The sequence below is a fragment of the Micropterus salmoides genome, unplaced genomic scaffold (genome assembly GCF_014851395.1).
Source record: "Micropterus salmoides isolate LMB-PRFRI ecotype aquatic unplaced genomic scaffold, ASM1485139v1 Ms_hic_scaffold_2, whole genome shotgun sequence".
In the NCBI taxonomy this organism is placed as follows: Eukaryota; Metazoa; Chordata; class Actinopteri; order Centrarchiformes; family Centrarchidae; genus Micropterus; species Micropterus salmoides.
The window spans coordinates 22,535,889-22,559,353 of NW_024041150.1; the positions used below are offsets into that span (position 1 = coordinate 22,535,889).

The 23,465-nt window shown below is 43.0% G+C and overlaps 1 protein-coding gene and 1 long non-coding RNA gene across 4 annotated transcripts in view; both read left to right on the plus strand.

The window, feature by feature from the left end:
• The window catches only part of LOC119912909 (inactive ubiquitin carboxyl-terminal hydrolase 53), a 38,000-nt gene extending 19,908 nt beyond the window's left edge, over positions 1-18,092 (plus strand). For 2 of the 3 annotated variants that reach the window (XM_038732184.1, XM_038732183.1), the window contains exons 10-17: positions 6-174; positions 1,343-1,489; positions 6,050-6,196; positions 8,784-9,570; positions 10,513-10,580; positions 15,559-15,625; positions 15,710-16,443; positions 16,544-18,092. In XM_038732184.1, coding sequence (XP_038588112.1) covers positions 6-174; positions 1,343-1,489; positions 6,050-6,196; positions 8,784-9,570; positions 10,513-10,580; positions 15,559-15,625; positions 15,710-16,443; positions 16,544-16,620 — 2,196 coding nt within the window. In that variant the 3' untranslated portion in view covers positions 16,621-18,092. The remainder of the gene's footprint in view (positions 1-5; positions 175-1,342; positions 1,490-6,049; positions 6,197-8,783; positions 9,571-10,512; positions 10,581-15,558; positions 15,626-15,709; positions 16,444-16,543) is intronic. The other variant, XM_038732185.1, reaches the window with a different exon arrangement.
• A 2,975-nt stretch (positions 18,093-21,067) lies between these two features.
• Positions 21,068-23,465, plus strand: part of LOC119913081 — a 38,317-nt gene continuing 35,919 nt past the window's right edge. The window contains exon 1 of the long non-coding RNA XR_005446364.1: positions 21,068-21,217. This is a non-coding gene — a long non-coding RNA (uncharacterized LOC119913081). The remainder of the gene's footprint in view (positions 21,218-23,465) is intronic.

Sequence of the window (23,465 nt, forward strand, 5' to 3'; positions counted from 1 at the left end):
TGTAGATCGGTTCCAGGTGGAAAGATGTGGTCAGCAAATGTATCAAAGGTCACTTCCAGCCTCTCCTCCTCTTTTACTCCAACCCCGACGGGAGTGCTATCACAGCAGATGATGCCTCAAGACAAAACAGCAGCCAGTCCCACTACAAGACTACTGTTGATGTAGAAGTGCAAGGTAGGATCTGTCCATGTGGGTGGTTTAAAAATCAGTCTTGCTTCTGTATTTGTGTAACTTAACTATTTAGCGAACTTTTACTGGAATAAGGACTCGGGAAAACAACAATGTCACTGCATATGTTCTGTTTGCGATATAGTTACGTTGTATCAGGTAAGATGATGTGCTTTTAATTAATAACATCAGATTCCTTTGAGATGCATTTCTCTTTGTTATTGGTGCTGTTGAGTGTTTTTCTTTGCTTTCACGAACAATAATCCCATCCCAAGTGACCTCTTATAATTCTATACTGTAAAACACCCATAATTATGAAGCTGAGACGTGTCTTTTTTATCTTTTTTTTTTTCCTGTCTTGTCGTAAGAACAGTGCTGGACGTGGAGGGAATAAAAGAACTGTGAAGAACGTTTTGGCAGTACTAGCTGGTTGAATGCAACATCAGAGTTTAGCCAAAAGTTTCTTTACACTTAAAATTGCTTGCCTTGAAAAGCAATTAATAGTCTGAAGTTTTATGTAAATATTTAAAAGTGTGACGTATTTATCTTCTTTTGACCTATTTGCCTCTGCACACCCAGCTGGAGTTAAGTGTATGACTAAGAACAAGTGTCCTTTTATGTGTAGATAGAAATTTGAAAAGACATGTTTTTACTTTAAATTCTTGCAATGCATTCATTTAATTAACTGCAAATAAAAAGAGAGAAACATCAGCAAACCAAAAGCAACTCTTTGTAGGACGTGTAAAATCCCAGATCATATTAGTTGCCTGCAGGCAGTAATGAAAATTTGGTTAATGACAACAGCTGAACATCTCTGCCGTTTGGATTATGTATCCCTGGATTTGTTTGGTTGGGGAGGTTTTTATCCCCTTCAAAGATCCTCCTCCAACTCTCCATGCTGGCCGTGCCCCAGGTGCAAGCTGTGGCAGCTGCTCACTGCCCATCAGAGCTGACAGGGCGTTGGACCAAACTGGATGATCCTACAAAAACCAAAGACATTATATGGATTTTGTAATTTAAATTATGTTTCTTAGTTTCAGGTGTAGTCCGTGCATTTATCATAAAACATAAGTAACAAGGTTTATTCTGTTTTTGTTGGATAAAGACAATCCTGCATATGTGGCCTGAGCTTGAAAATGTAATCTTTTTGTGACTCCCTTTTCCTCCTCTGCAGGCTTTGAGCCTCCAGTTTCAGCCCCCAAGAAGCTGGACCTCACCAGGGAGAATCTGAACGCTCTGTTGGGCCAAGCCATTTTCAAAGAGAAGACCCCGTCGACCTTCAGCAGGGGCAGCACTCAGTACAGTGCAGGACGGGGACCAGGTAAGACGGGAAACATGGAAGGACTGAATATGTTTAGAATGCAAAGCGAGCAAGAGAGATTCGTAACCCAGCATGTGGAGGAACACACTGCAAAAATTCCATTTTAACAAGCCATTTAATCAAGTGCTGGAGACTGGAAAAAAACTGTAAGATATTTTCCTTGTCTCCACTGAAAATGACAGAGATTGTTCCAACATTACAAAGAAGTATCAGTCTAAACAAAACTATGGTTTAAACACACAATATGTGCTTTCGGAAATGGAGTGTTTTGCCGTGATCAAGAGAGAAAAACAGGAGATGAGTCATGCAGTGTGGTGGTTATAGTTCTTAGCCTTGAAAGACTGCTTAATTTATAAATATTTTTCACAGAGAGAGGTGACAAGCATGGATCTGGCATAGCAACCAGAGGAAGACAAAATTAAAGGTCTTTGCTGTAAAACTAACTTGGCTGTGTTAGTAATACAGAAGAGATTAGGAGAAAGGTCACACAGGTCTGCCAATTCTGCACACATTCAAGACAAGTGCAAATTAAGATTTAAGATGAGTAAATGAAAAGATTATGAAACAATATGTTGCTGGAGCAGACAAAGGTGAAATAGCATCTCCTTTTAATATTATTGCACGTTGCATTGTCATTGCGTGGCTGTGTAAAGTTGTGAAGGTCCTAGAGACCTATGTGTCATTGTTTCCCCTCACTTGAAGGCTTGTTGCTTCATATGTGGTGTAGGGAGGGAATGTTGCAGTCAATACAATTGAAGGCTCAGAGCTTTCCGAAAACACCGCAGTCAAATTTGAAGTCAAATTATTAAGCTTTGAGTCATGTATCAAACTGTTACAGTTTGTTTTTTTCTGTGCTGAAGAGAATATGGAGTCCTAAAAATGCAGTCTCAAACAACACCTGGGGCCTCATTTATAAACGGTGCATACGTACAAAACAAAGTGCGTACGTCACTTCCCAAGCAACGGTTGTGATCTATAAAAAAACAAACTTGACGGGAGAATGTGTGGTCCTCGAACTGTGTCGGTGACGACACTATGGGAACGCCTCTGGGCGTGGCAGGGCTGAAATATGAATGAAACTACTCTAATCCTATTGGTGTTGCTAGAACGGTAGCGTGTGACGGCGTAACTGGAGGCATATATAAGCACGCCGGCACACAGGACACATTAGCCCTTTTCGATTCAGCAGGCACTCTGGCATGTTTGAAGACCAAAGTTACAGCAAAAACCGAAGAAGCTCTTACCTGGAAGCCAGTTACGCCTCCCCCCAAGGCATCGTTCCGAAAAAAAAAAAGCTGCTCTGCACGGCTGTGTCTCCTCTGCTGGACTACAGCAGCGTGACAGAAACTAAGCAGCATGGCTAAAGAGAACGGAACGATGACTTGACTTTCTCCCACCCTCGCTTCGTTCCTTCAGATGTCAGCGCTCCCCACCAAGCTGTGTCGGACGAAACATCTGCTTTGGTGGGCAAGGCCTACATGGCAGCGGGTCGAGCTGGTGCAAGCCTGCACACCATGGCTTGCAGGCGTACCAGGCCGATCTTCTCAAGACTATGACCTAGGGGGAGGTCCCTCTGAGGAGGACCTGACTTAGCTCCGTAGAGCTACGGACTTAAACGCTCCGTGTTACTAAGCATTGGCTGCTCCACGGCAGCATTGGAGCGCCATCTGTGGCTCAACCTCTCGGGCATCCAGGGGAAGGAGAAGGCTTTTCTCCTGGATGTGCCCCTCTCTCCTACTGGCCTGTTTGGTGAGGCGGTGGATGCTGTCATCAGCAGGTTTCAGCACGCTGAAACGCAGGGAGAGGCGTTTGAGCAATATCTCCCCCGGCTGAAGAGAAACCGGGACGTGAGGCGGCGCTCTCCGGCCCCAAGGGGCTGGTTCCCTTGGCGGATTTTGTAGAAGCATGGCCTTGCAAACATTTCCCTGTGGGTCCTGCGCACCATAGTGGATAGCTACAGGCTGCAGTTCCGGGTCCACCCCCCGCAGAAGTTCAACGGGGTGGTCTGGACTGCAGTGCACGCGGGGCAGAGCCAGGTGTTGGGACAAGAAGTTGGCTCTCTGCTGGAAAACGGGGCCAGAGAGCTTATTTCCCCGCCAGTCAGGGAGTCCGGGTTCTACAGCCGGTACTTCATAGTTCCCAAGAAGGACGGATGGGTTGCGTCCGATTTTGGATCTGCGGTCCCTGAACCAATCTCTGAGGAGGTTCAGGATGCTCACCATCCCCGCCATCATCAGTCACATCCAATCCGAGGATTGGTTTGTCACGATAGATCTACGAGACGCATATTTCCACATCTCCATCCGTCCCTCTCACAGGAAGTTCCTGAGGTTCGCCTTCAGGCGCGGTGTACCAGTATCGGGTTCTTCCGTTCGGCCTAGCACTCTTTCCTCGCACGTTCACCAAATGCATGGATGCAGCTCTGGCTCCGCTGAGGCTCCAGGGCATCCGCATATTAAACTACATCAACGACTGGCTCATCTTGGCTCAGTCTCGGGAGTTAGCGGTTCGGCATCGAGATGTCGTCCTCACCCACCTTCAGTGTTTGGGGCTGCGGCTCAACGCGAAGAAGAGGATGAGACCCGGGACTCGTTCCAGGCTTCCCACCTGGGACCTGGCGGTGGTTCTCGAAGCGCTGGCTGAGGCCCCCTTCGAACCCCTGGAGTCAGCTGAGGCCAAGCACCTGACCCTTAAGATGGCCTTTCTCCTCACTATCACCTCTCTGAGGAGGGTGGGGGATCTCCAGGCACTTTCGGTGTCTCCGCAATGCCTGAAGTTTGCCCCGGGGAGGGTCAGAGCCATCCTGCACCCCTGTCCGGGCTATGTCCCTAAGGTCCCATCCAGGTTGGCAGGGTCCACGGTGCTGCAGGCGTTTCAACCCCCACCTCATGTGACGGCGGAGGACGGGAGTCTTCATCTGCTCTGCCCTGTCAGAGCACTGAGTATTTACACTCTGAGGTCTTCCCGGTGGAGGAAAGCAGACCAGTTGCTGGTGTGTTTCGGGTCCCCCAAGGCTGGGCTCCCCGCTTCCAAACACACGATCAGCAACTGGATTGTTCAGACTATTTCCCTGGCCTATCAGGTGCGCGGGTTACCTTCACCTATGGCCGTAAGGGCGCACTCTACTCGAGGCATGGCGGCTTCTTGGGTCCTCCTCGCAGGGGCGTCGCTCCAGGGTTTGTGTGATGCGGCTGGCTGGGCCACCCCTCACACATTCATCCGGTTCTACAGTCTGGACCTTCCTTCTTCACCCGGCACCCGTGCGCTCTCCTCCTAGTCGTGCCGTCAGGTTCTGCACGCTGGGGGCAGACGGGGTTTCAGCGCGGCCTAAGTGGGTATTCTCGTTCCCATAGTGTCGTCACGACGCAGTCTCTCGTTCCCCTTCTCAGGGAACAAGGGTTACATACGTAACCCGAGACGTTCCCCTTCGAGGGAACTCGAACTGCGTCGGTCCGCCACACCTTACCCCGCCTGGAGTGCCTTGCTTCATAGAAAAGGGCTAATGTGTCCTGTGTGCCGGCATGCTTACATACGCCTCCAGTTACGCCGTCACACGCTACCGTTCTAGCAACACCAATAGGATTGGAGTAGTTTCATTCATGTTTCAGCCCTGCCACGCCCAGAGGCGCTCCCATAGTGTCGTCACCGATGCAGTGTCTCGTTCCCCTTCCCGGGGAACAAGGGTTACATATGTAACCCGAGACGTTTTTTACCCACCAAACAACATGCTTCAGCTTCAGCAAAAGAAACGTCACATTTAACGTCACTGAGTCACTTTCATTTTATAGATTTTCTGTCAGAATTTGCCTCCTTTTCTCCATACAGTCAGCAAGTATTAATATTTATGAGGGGCGTTTCACTGACCATTAATAGGCATTATGGGCGTTTGAAGGGTCACATTTCTAGTTGACTGATTTATAAAAGGAACTTTGCTTACATGTGTGGGTACGCACAGTTTTATAAGTCTGAATATTTTTTGGTGTACGTCATTTTTGGCTTTTGGGCGCACGTACACTTTTAGTGAGGATTCTACGCACAGTTTTATAAATGAGGCCCCTGGTATTTTCCTAAACGTCAAGTTCTCCTCAGAGTGATTCCTGTTGAAATCTCAGACAGCTAACAGAACCACAGTATGATCATGTTTTCCAGGGCCATGACTAATCATTGCGTTTCAAAGTGAATATCTGCAGAGACGGGGCAGAGAAGTCTCTGCGTGGCCATGTTACACTCCGCTGCGTTTCCCCTCATGTAGCAGAAAGTGTACTGTATACATCGGCACAGGGATGTGCTGCAAAGTTCGCCTTCGTCTACACACTCAGCAACTGCACAGTGCCTTGGGGGTGTTGGCGACTAAGAGATGGAAGACGGTGACAAGGGAAAGGATGTAGTGACAATAGATATCCATATGTACACTGACAAAAAAAATACTTTTAATGGTGTTTGCAGTTTCAACTGCAACAAATGAAAAATTCAGCATTAATTACACACTGGTTACATGCCCTCTGGCCCTTATTTGGGAACTTGGGCCAAATATCTGATGCTATCTCTTTTGTTTTGTAGTGAAAATTGCCACCATCGATCCCAAGAGTCGCCTCAGGGAGATTTCTCGAGAAGTTGCCCAGAGAGCAGGAGAGGTCCGTGGCATGCATCCATTCAAAAAAGAGCCTGATAGGAGAGGTCAACAGAGGCCGGAGGCACGCTACAGAGGTTGGTCACAGATAGATAGTATTTGGCTGTTTAGATGTGAACTGCACATGTGGTGCAACACATAAACATACACGTGAGAATTGCCAGGCTTTATGATACAAAGGGCTAGCCTTTCACTTCCCCACCCCTTATGTAACCGTCAGTTCGGGAGTAATGTGTCAGAAAGGGGATTAAGAGCCTGCCTTCATCCCACTCTCTCATATTTAGAACTGTTGGTTATCCTGTCTGTGTTCTACCTGAACATTTACAAACAAACATACACTATAAACTAAGCAGATTCAACCAAATAGTGATAAGAGCCCCAAAAAATTGAACTTTCTCATGTTCCGCCGTCCTTTGACCTCAGAAATTTAGTGTGTGTGTTCTAATCAGTAGGCTGATCAGTCCACTCCTTTAATACTCTTTTAGTACATCACTGCTTTCAATTAAGTATCAGTGAAGGGATTATGGAGCACAATTGTAACAAGCTCCCAAATCCACCACATCAACAGCACCAGCCTGTGTTAGCAGCGAGCTCACGTCCCATTATGATTGAATGCAGTAGGCTAAAGGAGACTAGTGTCGTTGCCGTGATGAATGGCGAGGCTGGAGGTGACACTACAGTTAATGTAAGTAGCAAGAATTTACCGCAGGACGGCCCAGGCTAGCACTTTGCTAAAAATCCAGAAAAAAATACTTAAGCTTAAGGAACTTTGCAGCTGATTTTGGACTGTGGGAAAACCCCAGAGTATTTCTAAACAATCTCTGACTGTTTTGATGTAGACATGTTACCATTCTTCCAAAATGGTCCACAGCGTGTGTGTGTGTGTGTGTGTGTGTGTGTGTGTGTGTGTGTGTGTGTGTGTGTGTGTGTGTGTGTGTGTGTGTGTGTGTGTGTGTGTATAAAATAATTTATATATAAAGTAAAAACGTTGTTGGAAGTGATTTAACTCTGGCACACAGTCAGCAAAATCCAAAGAAATAAGGGCTACATCTCATGCAGGCTTATTTCCAAGGGCTGACAGTTATATGTAGTATTAAATTCACTTTTTATACCCTCAAACACGATGGTACCACAGATCAGATTTTCCCGGCCATTTAGGGGATCCAATACAAAGCATGCTGCCTCTGATTTAGGCACCATCAGCTTTAAGTTATGAAAATGCACTGGATAGATGAACCTTCCGATTTAAATGAAGCCCTTTTTAACATACTATAATACCATATTTTTTCCCTGTAAAGTAAAATGGAATTGGACATTTTATTTAGAAATCTAAAACAAAACATGTGCATGCTGTCTGTGCCATGTAGATAAATAAGGGCGTGTGAGTGCATGTATAGTTTGACATGAATAAACTACTTTCCAGGAAGGATGTCTGGTCATATATTTTGAAAATGGCTATTATGGCTGGAAGTGTCCTTGGAATAGCGGACACACATCCATAACACACCATCATGTGCAGAAATGTCACTTGTGCATTTGGAAAACATGCATGTGTGCATATGCACACAAAAATACACCAAAGTGCTATCTTTGATCATGAGTATCTGCGTGAAAGTCTCTATGCTATCTGGCTACCCTCTGTGTACACACCATTGGAAGAAAATCGACTCCTGTCACCCATAATTTACACCTTCCTGTCATCTGTAGACATAAATGTCAGTAACCCTGTTGTCGTCATGCCCTTCCCTCACTTTCTGCCCAACCTGCACTATGCTTTAGCACGACTTTGTGCCTTGGTATCAAGGTGTAAGTGTAAAAAGTGTAAAAGTACATTTTTGACTTGGCAATGTTATTCATGACATTATCTTTTGGCATGAGGTGCTGCAGGAAATACATGACACATGATCTTGATTCAGCCTTGTGTGGCTGCTGTGGAACAATGTTAGCGCTCCCACTTGTGAGTTTTGGGAAGGTGGTGAAGAGGTTCGTTACAAAGTAGCAATGGGTGTCGATGGCGCAGTGGATAACACACATGCCTTTGGGTTCAATTCCCACTGTGACTTATCCACCATTGTGTCCCTGAACAAGACATTTAACCCATTGTTGCTCCATTGGCGTGCAACCTCTGACATGTATAATAATTGTAAACCGCTTAGCATCAGCTAAATTAATAAATGTAATGTAATGTTTCGAGCCCCAAATTTGGTCAGTCTCCATCGCCTTTTCTAAATGTTAACATGTTTCTCCCATCCGAAATGACAGCTAATCTAATCTAAAACCATTACTGGCTAGCATTAAATATATATCGTTATACTGTAGAGAATAATGCAGTTGAATGACTTCTCTGACAAACTCCTACCCCACTCTCCTTTAAACACCATTCACTTTCTGAAATCTACAGCGTAACCCACTGTATTTTTTTCATTCATTAATTAAATTGATTTACAACAACATGTCACTGGTTAAGATAACCAGGTACTTTAGATTGTATGGAGTAATGGAATTATACACTTTTCTTTGTTCTGATATCTGATAATATCGGTCCTGCTCCCTAGACCTCGGCATCGGCGTCTGTTATTGGAGAACTCATATTGGTCAACCGCTAATGTGTTCTTCTGTTCGCATAGTTTAAGCTCTCATGAAACTTCTTTTGTTTAAAACCAGATCCAGGTCAGGACAGGACCTATTCCCGCTCCGCCTCCCCTCCAGAGAATGGCTTCAAAAAACACCTGGAACCTCGACTGTACAGCAGCCAAGGAAAAGGTCCCACTCGGACTGAGCGAACCCCCCACCTTGGTGGACGGTCCTCGCATGAGCCCCCTCCCTATCACTCGAGGGTCCAAGTGTTGCCCAGTGGGCCTAGTGGGCCCAGCATCAGCAGTGGTCAGCGGAGATTAGGACAGCTCTCCAATGGATACGATACTGACAGCAGCCAAGACTCCAGAGATCGTCCTGTAAGTGGAGGGAACAGCCGAAGCAGGGCCAGCCGCCCATGGAAGCCCACTCGGGAGGCGCTAAATGTGGACAGTGTTGTAAGAGGGAGTAGCAGTGGTATTACAGTAAATCAAGAGCGAAGGCAGCACAGCCCCCGGAGAAGACCCAGTAGTCAGTCACCCTCCCGAGAGCGAGACAGAGATTTTACGTGGGGAGGCAAAGAAGAACGCAAACCCAAGAGCCTAATGACCATCTATGAGGATGAGCAGAGGCATGAAACAGGTGGCAGCCGAAGCTCGCTGGACTCAGATGGCCGGGGTGGCTACAGCGACAAGGACAGGTCAAAGGGCTCAGCAGCTCTAAAAGTACGGAATGACAACTGGAAGATCCAGCGAACTGAATCTGGATATGAGAGTAGTGACAGACTAAGCAATGGCTCAGCAAATCTTGACTCACCTGTGGTAGAGAACCTTTCTTCCAAGGACCTGCGGCCCATACCTGAGCTGCAACTGACAATGTAAAGTACACACAATCTTGGCACTGCAAAGTATGATTCAGAAATGGCTATTGCATATTTTTTGCTGTGTGATGCAAGCTTCAGTATGCTGCTTTGTCATCCCATGCCCTCCTCATTTAAGGATTTGAGTCTCAAAAGTGCTGCCATTTTTAAATGATTAAACATTACAAACAAACTGTTCTAAGAATAGCAAGACCCATTTAACATAAATGCACACAAGGCAGATGCGCCAGCCTTATTATGCTGGGCTGTCATTTGTTGGCTTTGTAGTACAGGTCTTGTTTGGAGATAATGATCCAAAGTAGCTGACAACTCTTTACTCAGAGGGGAGAGCCAGCAGATAGCTGACTTCCTCAACCACTAGTGCATTATTCAAGCCTATCTCTTGACAAAGTGCTCCTTTTATTTATTAATTCTTTAACATATAGTTGGGATGTTCAGTGATTGGGTTAAGGCCTGAAATGACTAAAAATGTTTACATTTTATGATTTTTTTTTTTTTTTTTTTTTTTTGGGAAGTACCTTTTTTCCACCAGTTTTTATTTGGTTTATTACAAAATCTTAATACACTTAATAGCAGATACAAAGCATATCACTGGAGAAGAGGAAACCACTGGTGCCACATAATAAACAACTACAACAAAGGATAAAAACATTTAAAATATCACGAGCACGAGTTGTTTTGACAGTAAGATGTTTGGACATGATCGGTCTTCACATTCAAAAAAACAATGTTGCAGGAATTAGTATCAGATTACACCGCTGTAAATCATTCATGATAGGAATATATATTTAGGCTGAGGTCATGAGGGTTTATTTCCCCTTTTTTGCTTAAAGCACAGATCCATCTTAATCCGTTAAAGCAGTTGGTAAAAGATCAAGCCCTGGAATATCTTGTGGCAATCCACAATGCATGAATAAAGTAATTCATTTTGTATTTTAGGGATCAGTTCCCTCAGAGAAGAAGCGATGATTTGAAGGCTGACGTATTGGTCTCTAAAGTTTCCACAGGTAAGTAACTCTTTCACACGTTTTGATTTCTGCACACCAGTAACTATGTTGTAGCAATGTCTGCCTATTCTGTATATTCCTGGCGAAACATGTGCACCATCAGGGAGAGCTAGCATTTAAATATGCAGCGGTTAAGGTTTGTTATATTTAGACATTTGGTAGAGGTTTCATTAAAACAAAAATATGAAATGCTCAATATTTAAACACATAAATCCAGAAGAGATGTAGATTTTCTGTGTGTTACATTGTGGAGATAGGTCACAATTGAAGGTATTGCTCTCTCACAAAGGCTTGTCCCTGACTTTACAGACATTTCCTCTGCCCGATAGACTTCCGTGTGTTGTAAGGATCTGAAACATTAAGATAGTACTGAGCAATTTCCTTGATTTATTGTTCCATCAGTAGTGGTAAGGTCACAGCCTGATGGAAGGGATTCTGTATGGAAATAAGTGTGCTCTGGTTCCTCACTGCCTGGCCTTGACCTTTTTCTTCCCTGAGCAAAGTTTATGTAATGCAGCAACCAGAGTAACGTACATGGGCCCTAAAGGAAACATCAACCCAAGTGGAACACTGGTTAAATAAAAACAAAATGAAACACTTTCAACATTGACAGAAATAATAATCCTGTTTTCTATTAGGTTTTCTATCCTTCCCCACACACTACATAAAAAAGTAAAATGGGAAGTAGTGAAAATAGAACCTCAAGGGCTTTAACTGTTCAACTGCAGTGGATAATGTCATAAACATTTCGATCCATGGGGATACAAAATCGGGGGGGGGGGGGGGGTCACAACTACTGTTAAAGAAAAAAAATATACCCCTCAAATATGAGTCATGTTGCAACTTAGCAATAATGGTTATTTTTAACTTCTAGACAGGACGGAGGGAGATTAGATGACATGAATAGCTCAAGGGGGTTTGTCGCCTAGACACCCTTCACATTCTTTATCTAGCACATGCTTGCTTGTGATACACAGTATCAGCACAGAGATAAAGAAGGAAAACATCTTTTAAATTACCAAATATCTTGGAAAAATGCCCCCCTAATTCCCCTCAACAGGAATAGACCGAGTTAATCCCGAATAAGAGGGGGAGATGGGTCAGCTTTTAGGGGCCACCCAGCTGTGCCTAGTCGGGCAGAAAATGCCACCACTGGGCCTGTCAGAAGGTGGTGTTCAAACACGAGGCAAGGAAAATGCAATTTTGTAGCAGTGCAGTTAGTTCTTGGTCTGAAAGAGTTAGGAAATACAGCACAGGAACAGCAGCTACAATTTGTTATCTGTCTTCAGTTTTATTCAGTTAAAAATAGCTTTCACACAAGTGTGGTGAGTTGGGGAAAGAGAATGAAAAAGGCATAGTGCTAAATTCTGGACTTGTCATTGGCCTACAAGGATCTGCACATGCTGAGTGATTCATGTGAAAGAGACAAACACTTCTGTGATAGGCATGGTTATTCATTCACTCCTCCAATATCCCTTTTCAGATGTATATCTCAAAATATATAATTTATTGTTAAAGAATGTATTAAATTTTCCTCAAATTATCATTAAGGAAATCTGTGTACATAATTGCTTGCACAGACCTACATTTTGTACATTTTTGGATGAAAGGCACTCCTTAATGCTTTTATTTACCCTTCTAATGCTGTTTGCCCCCTAGTTCTTTAAGGGAGATATGACGGTATACAGATAACCCATATAACCTGGATGAATCACTTGCCTCCTTTTTTTTTGTACAATTTCATAAAACATTGGTATTTGAAAAGCATCTACAACTGTGTTTTGAGTTAGTCTTGATTAATTTGATGAATGGGTTGAAATGCTGAATTGTCAATTGCTGGTCCTATACCTGGCTAAAATCATGGATTTGAGGTCTATTGTTCATTAGCTATTTTAAAGTCAGTATGGTATATTTATGCCCTGCTGCCTTCACATTGTATTGACAAGCTGCAATAAATGTGTCCAAAGTCAATTTGGCTAGAGTTCAGTGGCGGTAGTCTGTCGTGAGCTGCAGTTTCAGAGAAGGCTGAGCAGATTCCAGTAGTCCATTAAAGTCCAAAATCCTTTCTAAAAGCACACAGATGTGGGAGGGCAGTTGTGAGGAGTTCAGTTGACATGTTGACAACAAGCATTCATTCTTTGACTGCATCAAAGAAGTCTGAAGTCTAGGCCGGGGCCCTTCTTGGTTGCCTGGATGACGACTTTTGTCCTTGTGAATAAATGTCATTGAGCTGCATTATACCAAAATGGTAGCAAAACATCCTGTATACAACAGCGTGAAAGAGCTCACGGCTGTCACGAGATGGGTGCACTTCAGCCTGCTATGTTGACAGTGAACCACGCCTTTTCTCAGTTTGTCCTGATTGGCTTCGATGGTTACTGCAGACCTCATCAGCAGTCCTGTTATGACTCACTTTGCACCTGACCATATCGTCTTCAAAGTTGTGATAACACAAACAGTGAAGGTGTGTACTTAACTTGGTCCTAAAGTATCTGTAATACAATGTTTGAATTAATTTGTATGAGACAAATGTCCCTATCTGAAACAACGCTTATGAGTTCAGAAAACGCTAAAAAGTAAATTTGATCCCTTATCTGATTAAATAGATTTGTTATCCATTGCGCTTGCTTGCATACATCTTCTGCAGTGAAAGTGTGTCCGTGAGTTAGCCGTAAAGCTACTTGGCTTAGCCCATCTATGGATGCCACTTAACAAGCCAGTGACTGATGTGATAACCATAGTGTTAATGCCATGGCATGAGTACATGCTTCTGTTGTGGCATTTGGCATAATGGTCCTATGCCCGTGCCATATCAACACTCACAGAAACAAAGGCTATTCCAAATAATTTTTTTGAAAGAATTGTGTAGAGAGATAAAATTGCTGTAAACTTGACATTTTTGTCATGTTTTCTACCCACACAGTTCAGGTCTTAATGAAAAGCCGAACTGCAAATATGCATGCAAGGCTGATTGATGTTCAAGAATTTTAAGCACCCCAGACAGCAGAACGCAGAGAACTACAAATTGCGACTTGACAGCCTTAGAACTGAAATGTGTAGAGGTTTTTTTTATTTTTTTTTTGTGGCATCAACAAAACTTCAAAGGGCTGTCAGGAATTTCTGCATGTACAATTTCTCTAAACCTTGTTAGGGTTTGCTTTCATGGTCTGTATAGAGGCACATTTTTGTATTTCTTCTGGGAGTTTAACCACTCTGGCAGTTGGAATAATTGAAATGATGTCAGATCACTTCCCCTCAGTTAAATGTCCCGAGTAACTTTTTAGTGGATAACAGCAGGCCTAAACAGGTGCTTCTCTTGAACATTTCTCAGAATGATCCTTTTATGCTGGAATGGGATTAGAGACAGATCTGTACGTGATTTACATGAGTAGAGTATCTTTTATAAGTCCTTAAAAGATGAGTATATAGTAGTGCAAGTCGACCACTGATTTCTCACACATTTGGAAAGTGCAAAAAAAACATGTATGCATATGAGACAGCTTCGCTTTCTTTAATCCTATTTAGCAACTTGATGTTATGCTTTCCACTTAACATGGGAATGTCAGGGAAATGTTATTGCACACCACTTGGTGCAGTTTAGACAGTACATTAAATGTCGCTGAACCACAGTCTAATCCATGCAATCACAGCACATGGACTGTTTCCCAGGCAAGTGCAGTAGGCCATGTAAACAGCAGGACACCTTTAGTACATCTGCTTTCCTGGCGTTCGCAGCTACAGCAGTGATCCCAAAATTCCACTGAAATGAATGTTTTCTGGAGATCAGCCAGACCCTGAACCTGAAGAATTGATTTACATTAACATTCGGATGGAAATGTAGCGATTATTTGATAGCTGTTGTCTGAAAAATCTTTTGATTTCAACAGCAGCAGACATTCTTGTAACCCAACAACACTGTCGCCTTGCCCTTTGTTATCCAGCTGCTTTCTCCTTCAAGCTTTCTCTTGGCAACAGTGTGCGTGACCATAAAGACGAGGGCATTTTCTCTGGAAAAGGCATTGAAAGCTGCTTCCCTTTTTGTTTTTGAGAATGATATTGTTACGGTTGCTTGCCAACATTGCAGATCAGCGTCATCAAATTGTGAATTGCCACATGGACTTAGCGGCTTAAAAATGCAATAGTGTTGTGGAGGGGATCTGGAGTCTGGAGTCTGACCCCGGCGTAATTGCATGCCAGCACAAAGGATTTAGCCACTAATGCTTTGAGAGAGCACAGGGGAAAAAAGAGGGTATGCTGACACACCACAGATGGTCCTCAGCCACTCACTCTCTTCCTTGTCCTGTTAGTCAGTCGGTGTCTGTCTCATGCCTTGTAAATCACACCCACCATGCTAACTTGCCTAAGCTCCACACCAGCCCCCACCCAGGGACTTGTTTATAAACATGTGTTTTTGCTGATTTAATGGGTGAAATGAGCTATTACCTCTAAATTATTGCAGCATAACTCACTGACATCACATTATGACCCGATTGACCTTAATAGCGTGATAGAATTTCCCTTGCTTTCGTTAGTTTGTGTATGTTCCAACTTCTAAATCTGCTAGAGTTCATTCAGGGTCTTTATTGTTTCATTAGTACTACAACTACTACTTTGTTAACTCAAAGCTAATAGGGCTGGGATATGAACCCAAACTCCCTTTGAGGGGCCACGTTCTTTGGCTGGATCAGACAGTCAGAGTGGTACACAGGGGGCCTGAGGGCGCTCTGCCAGACTAGCTGCTTTGATACTTCCTCTCTCAGCACCAGGCAAAGGGCCTCACCATGACCCCAGTTAGATAACATGTCTTTGCTGGAGAGAGACAGAATTATTTTAGTCGTATTCAAATAGAAACCCATGACAGATGTTACCCAGCTCTGTTTTCCGACCATCTGGTAGTGATGACCATGAGTTTACAAATGAGTGTGTGTGTGTGTGTGTGAGATATAAAATGCTCATGAGGCTTCTTTGTATACTGTAGGTGAACAAGAAAGAAAATCTCCAGATCTACAAGACGCAGACATCCTGTCTAGTCAGCCAATACAAAGGTAAAAAAAGTTACAAGAACACTGCAAGTGGTCAGTTGATTTGGTGCAAAGTAAAATACTGATGATTGTGTTTTTGCTTCATAGCAGAAGAAGAGCCTTCCGATACACTCCTGGGATCTTGGAAAGTTACAATAGTCTTGACAGCGAACTAGAGGAAAACGTGGATAGCAGCCCCGTGAGCCCTGTGCCTCCTTACTTAGCAAAGACCAGCAGTTCTGAGTGGAACAGCTCGGATGACCTTGCAGGACCTTTCTCTGAACAAGAAGAAATGGGCACGGTTGCCCACTTACACCCTTTCTTGCACAACTATCCTCCACCTTTACCCCCCAAGACCTTTGGCAACAATCACGCTGACCCATCTGCTGTCCACTCCCCGCCACCGGAGGTGCCACCACGGTTGAGCCCCCGCAGTGAACCCAAAAATGGCTTGTCCTCCCTCTCGCACACCACCCTCCGCCGGTGGATTGAGACACCTGCCGAGCTCAGGCTTTCATCAGATGCCAGCTCCAAGTCGGGGTCATCGGACCAGGACAGGAACGATCTGTCGGCAAGCGAGAGCGACGAGAGGTTACCCAGTCCAAAGCCCGGACACGATCACGGTACAGACTCCCCTGGTCCGACAGATATGGTTCTTCCCACCACCTACTTTTCTGTGGACAACTGTATGACAGACACTTACCGGGCCAAATACCACAAGCCTGCCTTGTACATGAAAGCAGAGGACCACATGTCATCAGGGGAGAGTGATGTTGATGGGAGGGGTCTTCCTTTGCCAGATGTTCAGCCACCAGAGCCTTCCAAAAGCAGATCAGAACCAGGTACTGTATGCCGTTATTATTGCTAATCATACTTTGTGTGAAATTTGTAGCCTTTCTGTAAATGTCAGCATTGATTGAGTCTTTGGCTTTTGTCTTGCAGGCTTTTCTACTACTAAGACGGCTGCAAAGTGGAACCCAGTTACTCCAAAAGGACTTGATGAGCATGGTTTCCTATGATTTTAACAAAAGCATCAATAGACCTTGAGTGATCCAGTGACTGGATGCCAAAAGGAATTGCTATGCACTATGACTGCTAGACAGTGTGACTCCTTCTGACTGGGATGTGTATTTTCTTATATACTCAACAGAAAGTTGGACATTAAACTGAATGCCAAAGAGATTGTGAAAAGAATGGCAGGTGTCCTTAGTAGCTATATTGTTGTTTTGGTATGAACTACTAAAAGCTTTGAATGAACAGTGAATTTGCACAGTTGAGAGCACCAGAAAGTCACAGAGAAATAAACATCTCCAAAAACATTTGCTGGCGATCATGTTTGGACTTTTGGAGCTCAAAAGCAAAGGGTTGGATTAGTAAAGAATGTGTCACAAAAAGCCACTTTACCACTCAAGAGATTATTTTCATGAGGAAGTAACCCATTTCTTGCAGTTCTACTTCCTCTCACTCCATGGAATGTTTTTATTTGTGTGTTTAACTACTCCCATTTCAGCGTTATGAGGTGTCTGCCCCAGTTCTATCTGTGTTTCACATCATATACCCTATACCCTTTCATGGGTTTTGAAGGTTCCAGTAATATTCAGAACATGAATTTTTTTTGTACATTTTGGAAAGCATATTGGGCACTCTTTTGGCAAGATCTAAAAGTCGATGCCATGAGTCTGTGTGAATATGTAGCTCCAGGACACCCACATAGGTTCTTGGCTCAGACGTCTTTACAGGACTGTTAAGGCGGCAAAACATACAACCTCAGATTCTTGCTGGTATGTAGAGTTTAGTGACCTAATCAAATAACACGCTTCATTCTTTCTTTTGTCTCTGTATTCATCAAACTTCTGGTCTAGGTCTAGAATGCCAAAATATCTGCTGACCAGTATAGGTGTCCAGGGGCTACAAGGTAATGGGTATAAATGTTAAATTGATTGTTTATTGGTAGAATGTCGAGGCACGTCCCTATCCTCACATGCACATTTACACACTTCCCATCATCCTTGCATATTTATTGTGTTTTATGTGTTTACACTGTTTTTCTGGTTGATTATTTTCCTTTTTACACTCCTGTGAGTGACACTGACAGTTTTAAACTTCAATTGGTTGTCTTTAACTCAATTAATTATTCAGTTTGCTGTCCAATTTCCTAAAGATTGCTCCTATTGGCAGCAAGTCTGCTCTGGTAGGACACGGACATGTTAGAATTTAAAATTGTCACCTAGGGATTGACAGGGCTTTCTTTTTCTTTGAGGGAGTTATTATAATAACGTTGTAAATCTGAGTAGTGGACTATTTTTTTTGGTTCAAAATATTTTCTATATGCAGCAGGACTCTAATGCACAGTGCCTTTTGTATTTTTCTATGTTGTGACAAGATTAAATTGGAGCCCTGGTTTGTACAATTCTTTGATTTTAAAGAATATTTGTAACATTTTATTTTATTTTTATTGATGAACAATTGTTAAATAAACAGTTTTATTTAACCATATGTGTGTCAAACTGTGTAATATTCAAGAGCACAACGTTTAGAATATAGCAGCGCTTATCTTATCTTATTATTTTGTAAGAGGAAACTAATAGAGGATGCTAATTTAGAAATCATCCAAATATAGATACTGATGCAAAACACTGTCTTTTCTAAATAAATAGATCCTATTGACACAATGTACAGTGAGGAAAATAAATATTTGAACACCCTGCTATTTTGCAAGTTCTCCCACTTAGAAATCATGGAGGGGTCTGAAATTGTCATCGTAGGTGCATGTCCACTGTGAGAGACATAATCTAAAAAAAAAATCCAGAAATCAGAATGTATGATTTTTTAACTATTTATTTGTATGATACAGCTGCAAATAAGTATTTGAACACCTGTCTATCAGCTAGAATTCTGACTCTCAAAGACCTGTTAGTCTGCCTTCAAAATGTCCACCTCCACTCCATTTATTATCCTAAAGACACTAGAGACAAAATTGTACACCTCCACAAGGCTGGAAAGGGCTACGGGGAAATTGCCAAGCAGCTTGGTGAAAAAAGGTCCACTGATGGAGCAATCATTAGAAAATGGAAGAAGCTAAACATGACTGTCAATCTCCCTCGGACTGGGGCCGAAATCAGCCCAGAACTACACGGGAGGAGCTGGGACCACAGTTTCCAAGGTTACTGTTGGTAATACACTAAGACGTCACGGTTTGAAATCACGCATGGCACGGAAGGTTCCCCTGCTTAAACCAGCACATGTCAAGGCCCGTCTTCAGTTTGCCAATGACCATTTGGATGATCCAGAGGAGTCATGGGAGAAAGTCATGTGGTCAGATGAGACCAAAATAGAACTTTTTGGTCATAATTCCACTAACTGTGTTTGGAGGAAGAAGAATGATGAGCACCATCCCAAGAACACCATCCCTACTGTGAAACATGGGGGTGGTAGCATCATGCTTTGGGGGTGTTTTTCTGCACACTGGACAGGGCGACTGCACTGTATTAAGGAGAGGATGACCGGGGCCATGTATTGCGAGATTTTGGGGAACAACCTCCTTCCCTCAGAGCATTGAAGATGGGTCGAGGCCGGGTCTTCCAACATGACAATGACCCGAAGCACACAGCCAGGATAACCAAGGAGTGGCTCTGTAAGAAGCATATCAAGGTTCTGGCGTGGCCTAGCCAGTCTCCAGACCTAAACCCAATAGAGAATCTTTGGAGGGAGCTCAAACTCCGTGTTTCTCAGCAACAGCCCAGAAACCTGACTGATCTAGAGAAGATCTGTGTGGAGGAGTGGGCCAAAATCCCTCCTGCAGTGTGTGCAAACCTGGTGAAAAACTACAGGAAACGTTTGACCTCTGTAATTGCAAACAAAGGCTACTGTACCAAATATTAACATTGATTTTCTCAGGTGTTCAAATACTTATTTGCAGCTGTATCATACAAATAAATAGTTAAAAAATCATACATTGTGATTTCTGGATTTTTTTATTTTTTTTCTCTCTCTCACAGTGGACATGCACCTACGATGACAATTTCAGACCCCTCCATGATTTCTAAGTGGGAGAACTTGCAAAATAGCAGGGTGTTCAAATACTTATTTTCCTCACTGTAGATCATTGTGTTCAACAAATGCTGGGAAACACAGTGATTTGCTGCCACCTGCTGTCATGTATCCTTAAAGCCACTTCTAATATGAAGTACCGGCACCTATGACTTTCTGAAAGGTTTAGTGTTCTCTGCTCTCACATGTCTTTCAGTAAGTTTTGCCCTGGTGTGCTAGTTTGACCGCTACAGTGCATTTCACTTGCCTTTTTTTATTCCCTTAATTCCTTAAACATTTAAATCTTGCGCTTTTTCTTTACTAACAAATAATACATAAACCACATTGTCTTGTGTATGAAAGTACTATAGACAGACACCTTTATGAGCATGGGTTGGTGTCATTCAATCCAGTGGTTTTGTGGCACTTTTGGATGATAAATCTAACATGTCATTATTGTCCAGATTGTTTTCACTCACTAGAAAAGTTTTCCTCTTCTACATAGTAGGACCCCACAGTTTTCTAAATTGTCATGTTGCACCCAAGGGACATGACTTCTCAAGAAGCATCAGTCCGCAATATTGTACATTTTGTGCCTTTTCCACCTTCAGGTGAGAACAAATGAACCAATGATGCTGCCACACCAATCTCAAACACTTGGAGAAAAAAAGGTCTATCCTGATAAAATGATAACGTAAGGCCCTGTAATTAATGGACAGAGAAAATACTTTACAGATGAATCTGTCACTATCAGAATGTGACCTGAAGGCGTAGACGACTTCCATACTCAACCTAAATCCACATATTTCAGAGAATCATGCCTGTGCCTCTCTAAAATTTGAAGTTGGGTTCTTCGAAACTATTAGAAAAAACATCATATTACTGGTATGATAACTGAACAGTCAACACAGTGGATTCCTCTTACTTTTATTACACTCATGAGCAATGAAATAATGCTGAACTAAGATTAATATCCACAGGTGGGAGGTTATTATTATACAGTTGGACCATGCTGATACATGAAAGAATTCTTTCCAGAGAGTAGGAGAGTGCAGTCAGTTGCCTATGGATTCAATAATATTACACGAATGTTTTGAATATTTCCAGATTGATGTGTTGGTGGACTGTAAATGTTTCTCTGTTTCTTGTTAATAATCCCTGAAAGGTCTCCTGTTATGTTGATTCAGAACATAAAATAAATGAACATGAACTCAGGGCTGACAAACTCTGACCGCCTACGCTGGAGTTAAACGGTACTACGACGGCGGATAAGATGTTTGTTAGTTGAGTTGGCGTCTACCCGGGGTTAACTTCATTGGAGTTGGTGCGCGTTCGCATAAAAGGGGTGTGTTCGGCCGTGCAGGCAGAGTTTTTTTTCGCAACGGCGCATGCTCCGTATTTTCCCCAGAAGAATGCGCGTTGATTGTGTCAGGATATGAGGAGTTTAATCCAGGTGGAACATCAGTTCAAAAAAGACCGGTGACACTCATGAGATACTTTCGTACATTTATTGTCATTTTCTAGCACATTGCGCCCCCAACATGTTGTCATCCTCCAACAGTCAACAATGAAGTGGGCTCCACACAGGTAGGCTATTTCAGGATTTAATTCACTCATCATCAATGCTGGAAACACGTTCTCATCTCAGGGTGTCTTAAATATCCACAAGTTCTTCAAAGAGGAATGACTATGAGGAAACAAAATGAACGTTAATACTGGTACCAAAATAGCAACTGACAGAAAAAACAGGCAGAGAATGGACTTTCATCCCCTGCTTCAAATAAACTACGTGTTGCCACTTGTAGGAAGACAACTCACAAACACAATTAAGAAAGGCTAGTTTTTTTTTTTAAATGTCCAGAACCAGAAAAGAATCCTTCCAATGTTCACTGGAAAGCGAAAAGGGGAAATGCACACCATGCACTGTCATTGTCACTGTCAATCCTGACAATGTTTTGTCATTCAGTACTCTGCTCCTCATTGCATGGCAGTTCCATCATAGTTTTGGTATGCTTAAATCAGGGGTGTGTGTGTGTGTGTGCGCGCGCGCATGTCTTCTCCACAATCTGTCAGAGTGGGACTCATGTCAGTGTGGGCTCCTCCTCTGCAGCTGCCATACTTCATTAGGGGCCATCAGCTGAGCTCAGTGCTCTACTGTCAGAGTCAGACTTCTGTTTTCTCATTTCTCCTCCCCTTGCACTCTGTTTCTGCCTCTCTTGCGCGCGCGCAAACTGTCCCCCATGCTCACTCACGTCCTTCATCCTCATGATTTTTTCACTCTGTCAACTCACCTCAGTCTTTCCCGTCTTGCTAAATTTTCCCCTGCCCTCACTCTGCATCATCTCCTCTCCCCATACTCATACTTGTTTTAGCCGACTTCCTATTTTCTATTCAGTACCTCTTTTAGTCAGCATAGCCCTTGTGTTTCAGAATCAACTCACAAAGTGGATTTTCTTGCACAGTAAAGACTGGTTTAAATTGTGTTCTTATAAGCATATTTACATTAAATTTAGTCTTTCCAAAATCATATTCAAATACTAGGAATAATTGTAATCCTTCATGCTGTGCCTGTTTTGTGTACCTTTAAATGTTTTCCAACATATGAGTGTAGGTGGTAAGGTGGTTTCTATCAACTCTGATGAGATGTGATGTTAAGGGGCAGACATAGCAGGATGATAACTTTGTAAATGTGATGTTTTTGAATAAGCTACCAAGCGTCTGGTATTCTGTACTTTTCTTACTTTAAAAATACTTTTCAAAAATGGCAAAACAGATTGCACTATGTACTAGCCGAGCAGGTACATATCATGCAACAATATTCATTCCAGTCCCTGAAATGAAAGTGGCTACAGCCGAAACCAATATGATGACTAAAGTTAAAAATGTCAGTGCTGCATCTTGTAGAAACAGACACAGGTAGGTATCAAATTACAGGAAAAGCACATGTATAATAATGTGTGTAACTGCAGTTTTCTTAAATGTGCTATGTTTGCAGTGGCGAAAGTGCTTTAGTGAGCTAAAAAGCTCCTGGTACTGCCCATAATTGTAATGAGATCATTAAAAGATAAAAGAAAATAAAAAAAGAAATTAGCATCCACAATGGCAGAATCTTTTTAGCCAGTGTAACAAAAATTGCAAGAACTTTGAAAGACCTGTGGTGGGTTTTACAGTCAGGATACATGATTGATCAGATGGTGTGACGTGTTAGCTAGCCAGCGGAATCGATGATCTTGGCAAACTAGTCCACAGAGGTTAATTAGCGGAGTTTCCCTACCAGTCAGTCAGAACTGAAGTCGTCTCTTGGATGAGGGACGAAATGTCTTCTAGTATCTTGATTTTAACCTTCCTTGGATAACTATGGCCTGGATGACTAAGAGCCTTCACAGGCATCTAGCTTAATAGCTAGCTGACTACTAGCTAACGGGCTAACAAGTTATATAGCTTGAGCTAGCTACCTGAAGTTGCACCATTACATGAAGGAATTTTGTTCTCCCACTTTCTGCGGCGCTTTTAGCGTGAACACAGGAATTTTGAGTTTCCACAGTCCCCACAAATAGCAAATGCACTGGCAGACATTTTGAATAGCAAGCCACTCGCACTGACTTTCTCTGTTTGTGTGTGATTTTAAAGGATTAGCGCAGATCTTTTTAGTCAGTTAAAGCATTTTGACTTATATATCAATATGAGCTGTGTTAGCTGTGCTAAAGTGCTGTCTCAGAAGGTGTCTAACAGGACAGTGAGACATCTACTGCTGTCTGAAACGGCTCAAACGATCTCTTCCTGTCGCGTAAGACGCCTTCTAACTTCACCAGTAATGGCCACTTCTGAAGGTGTT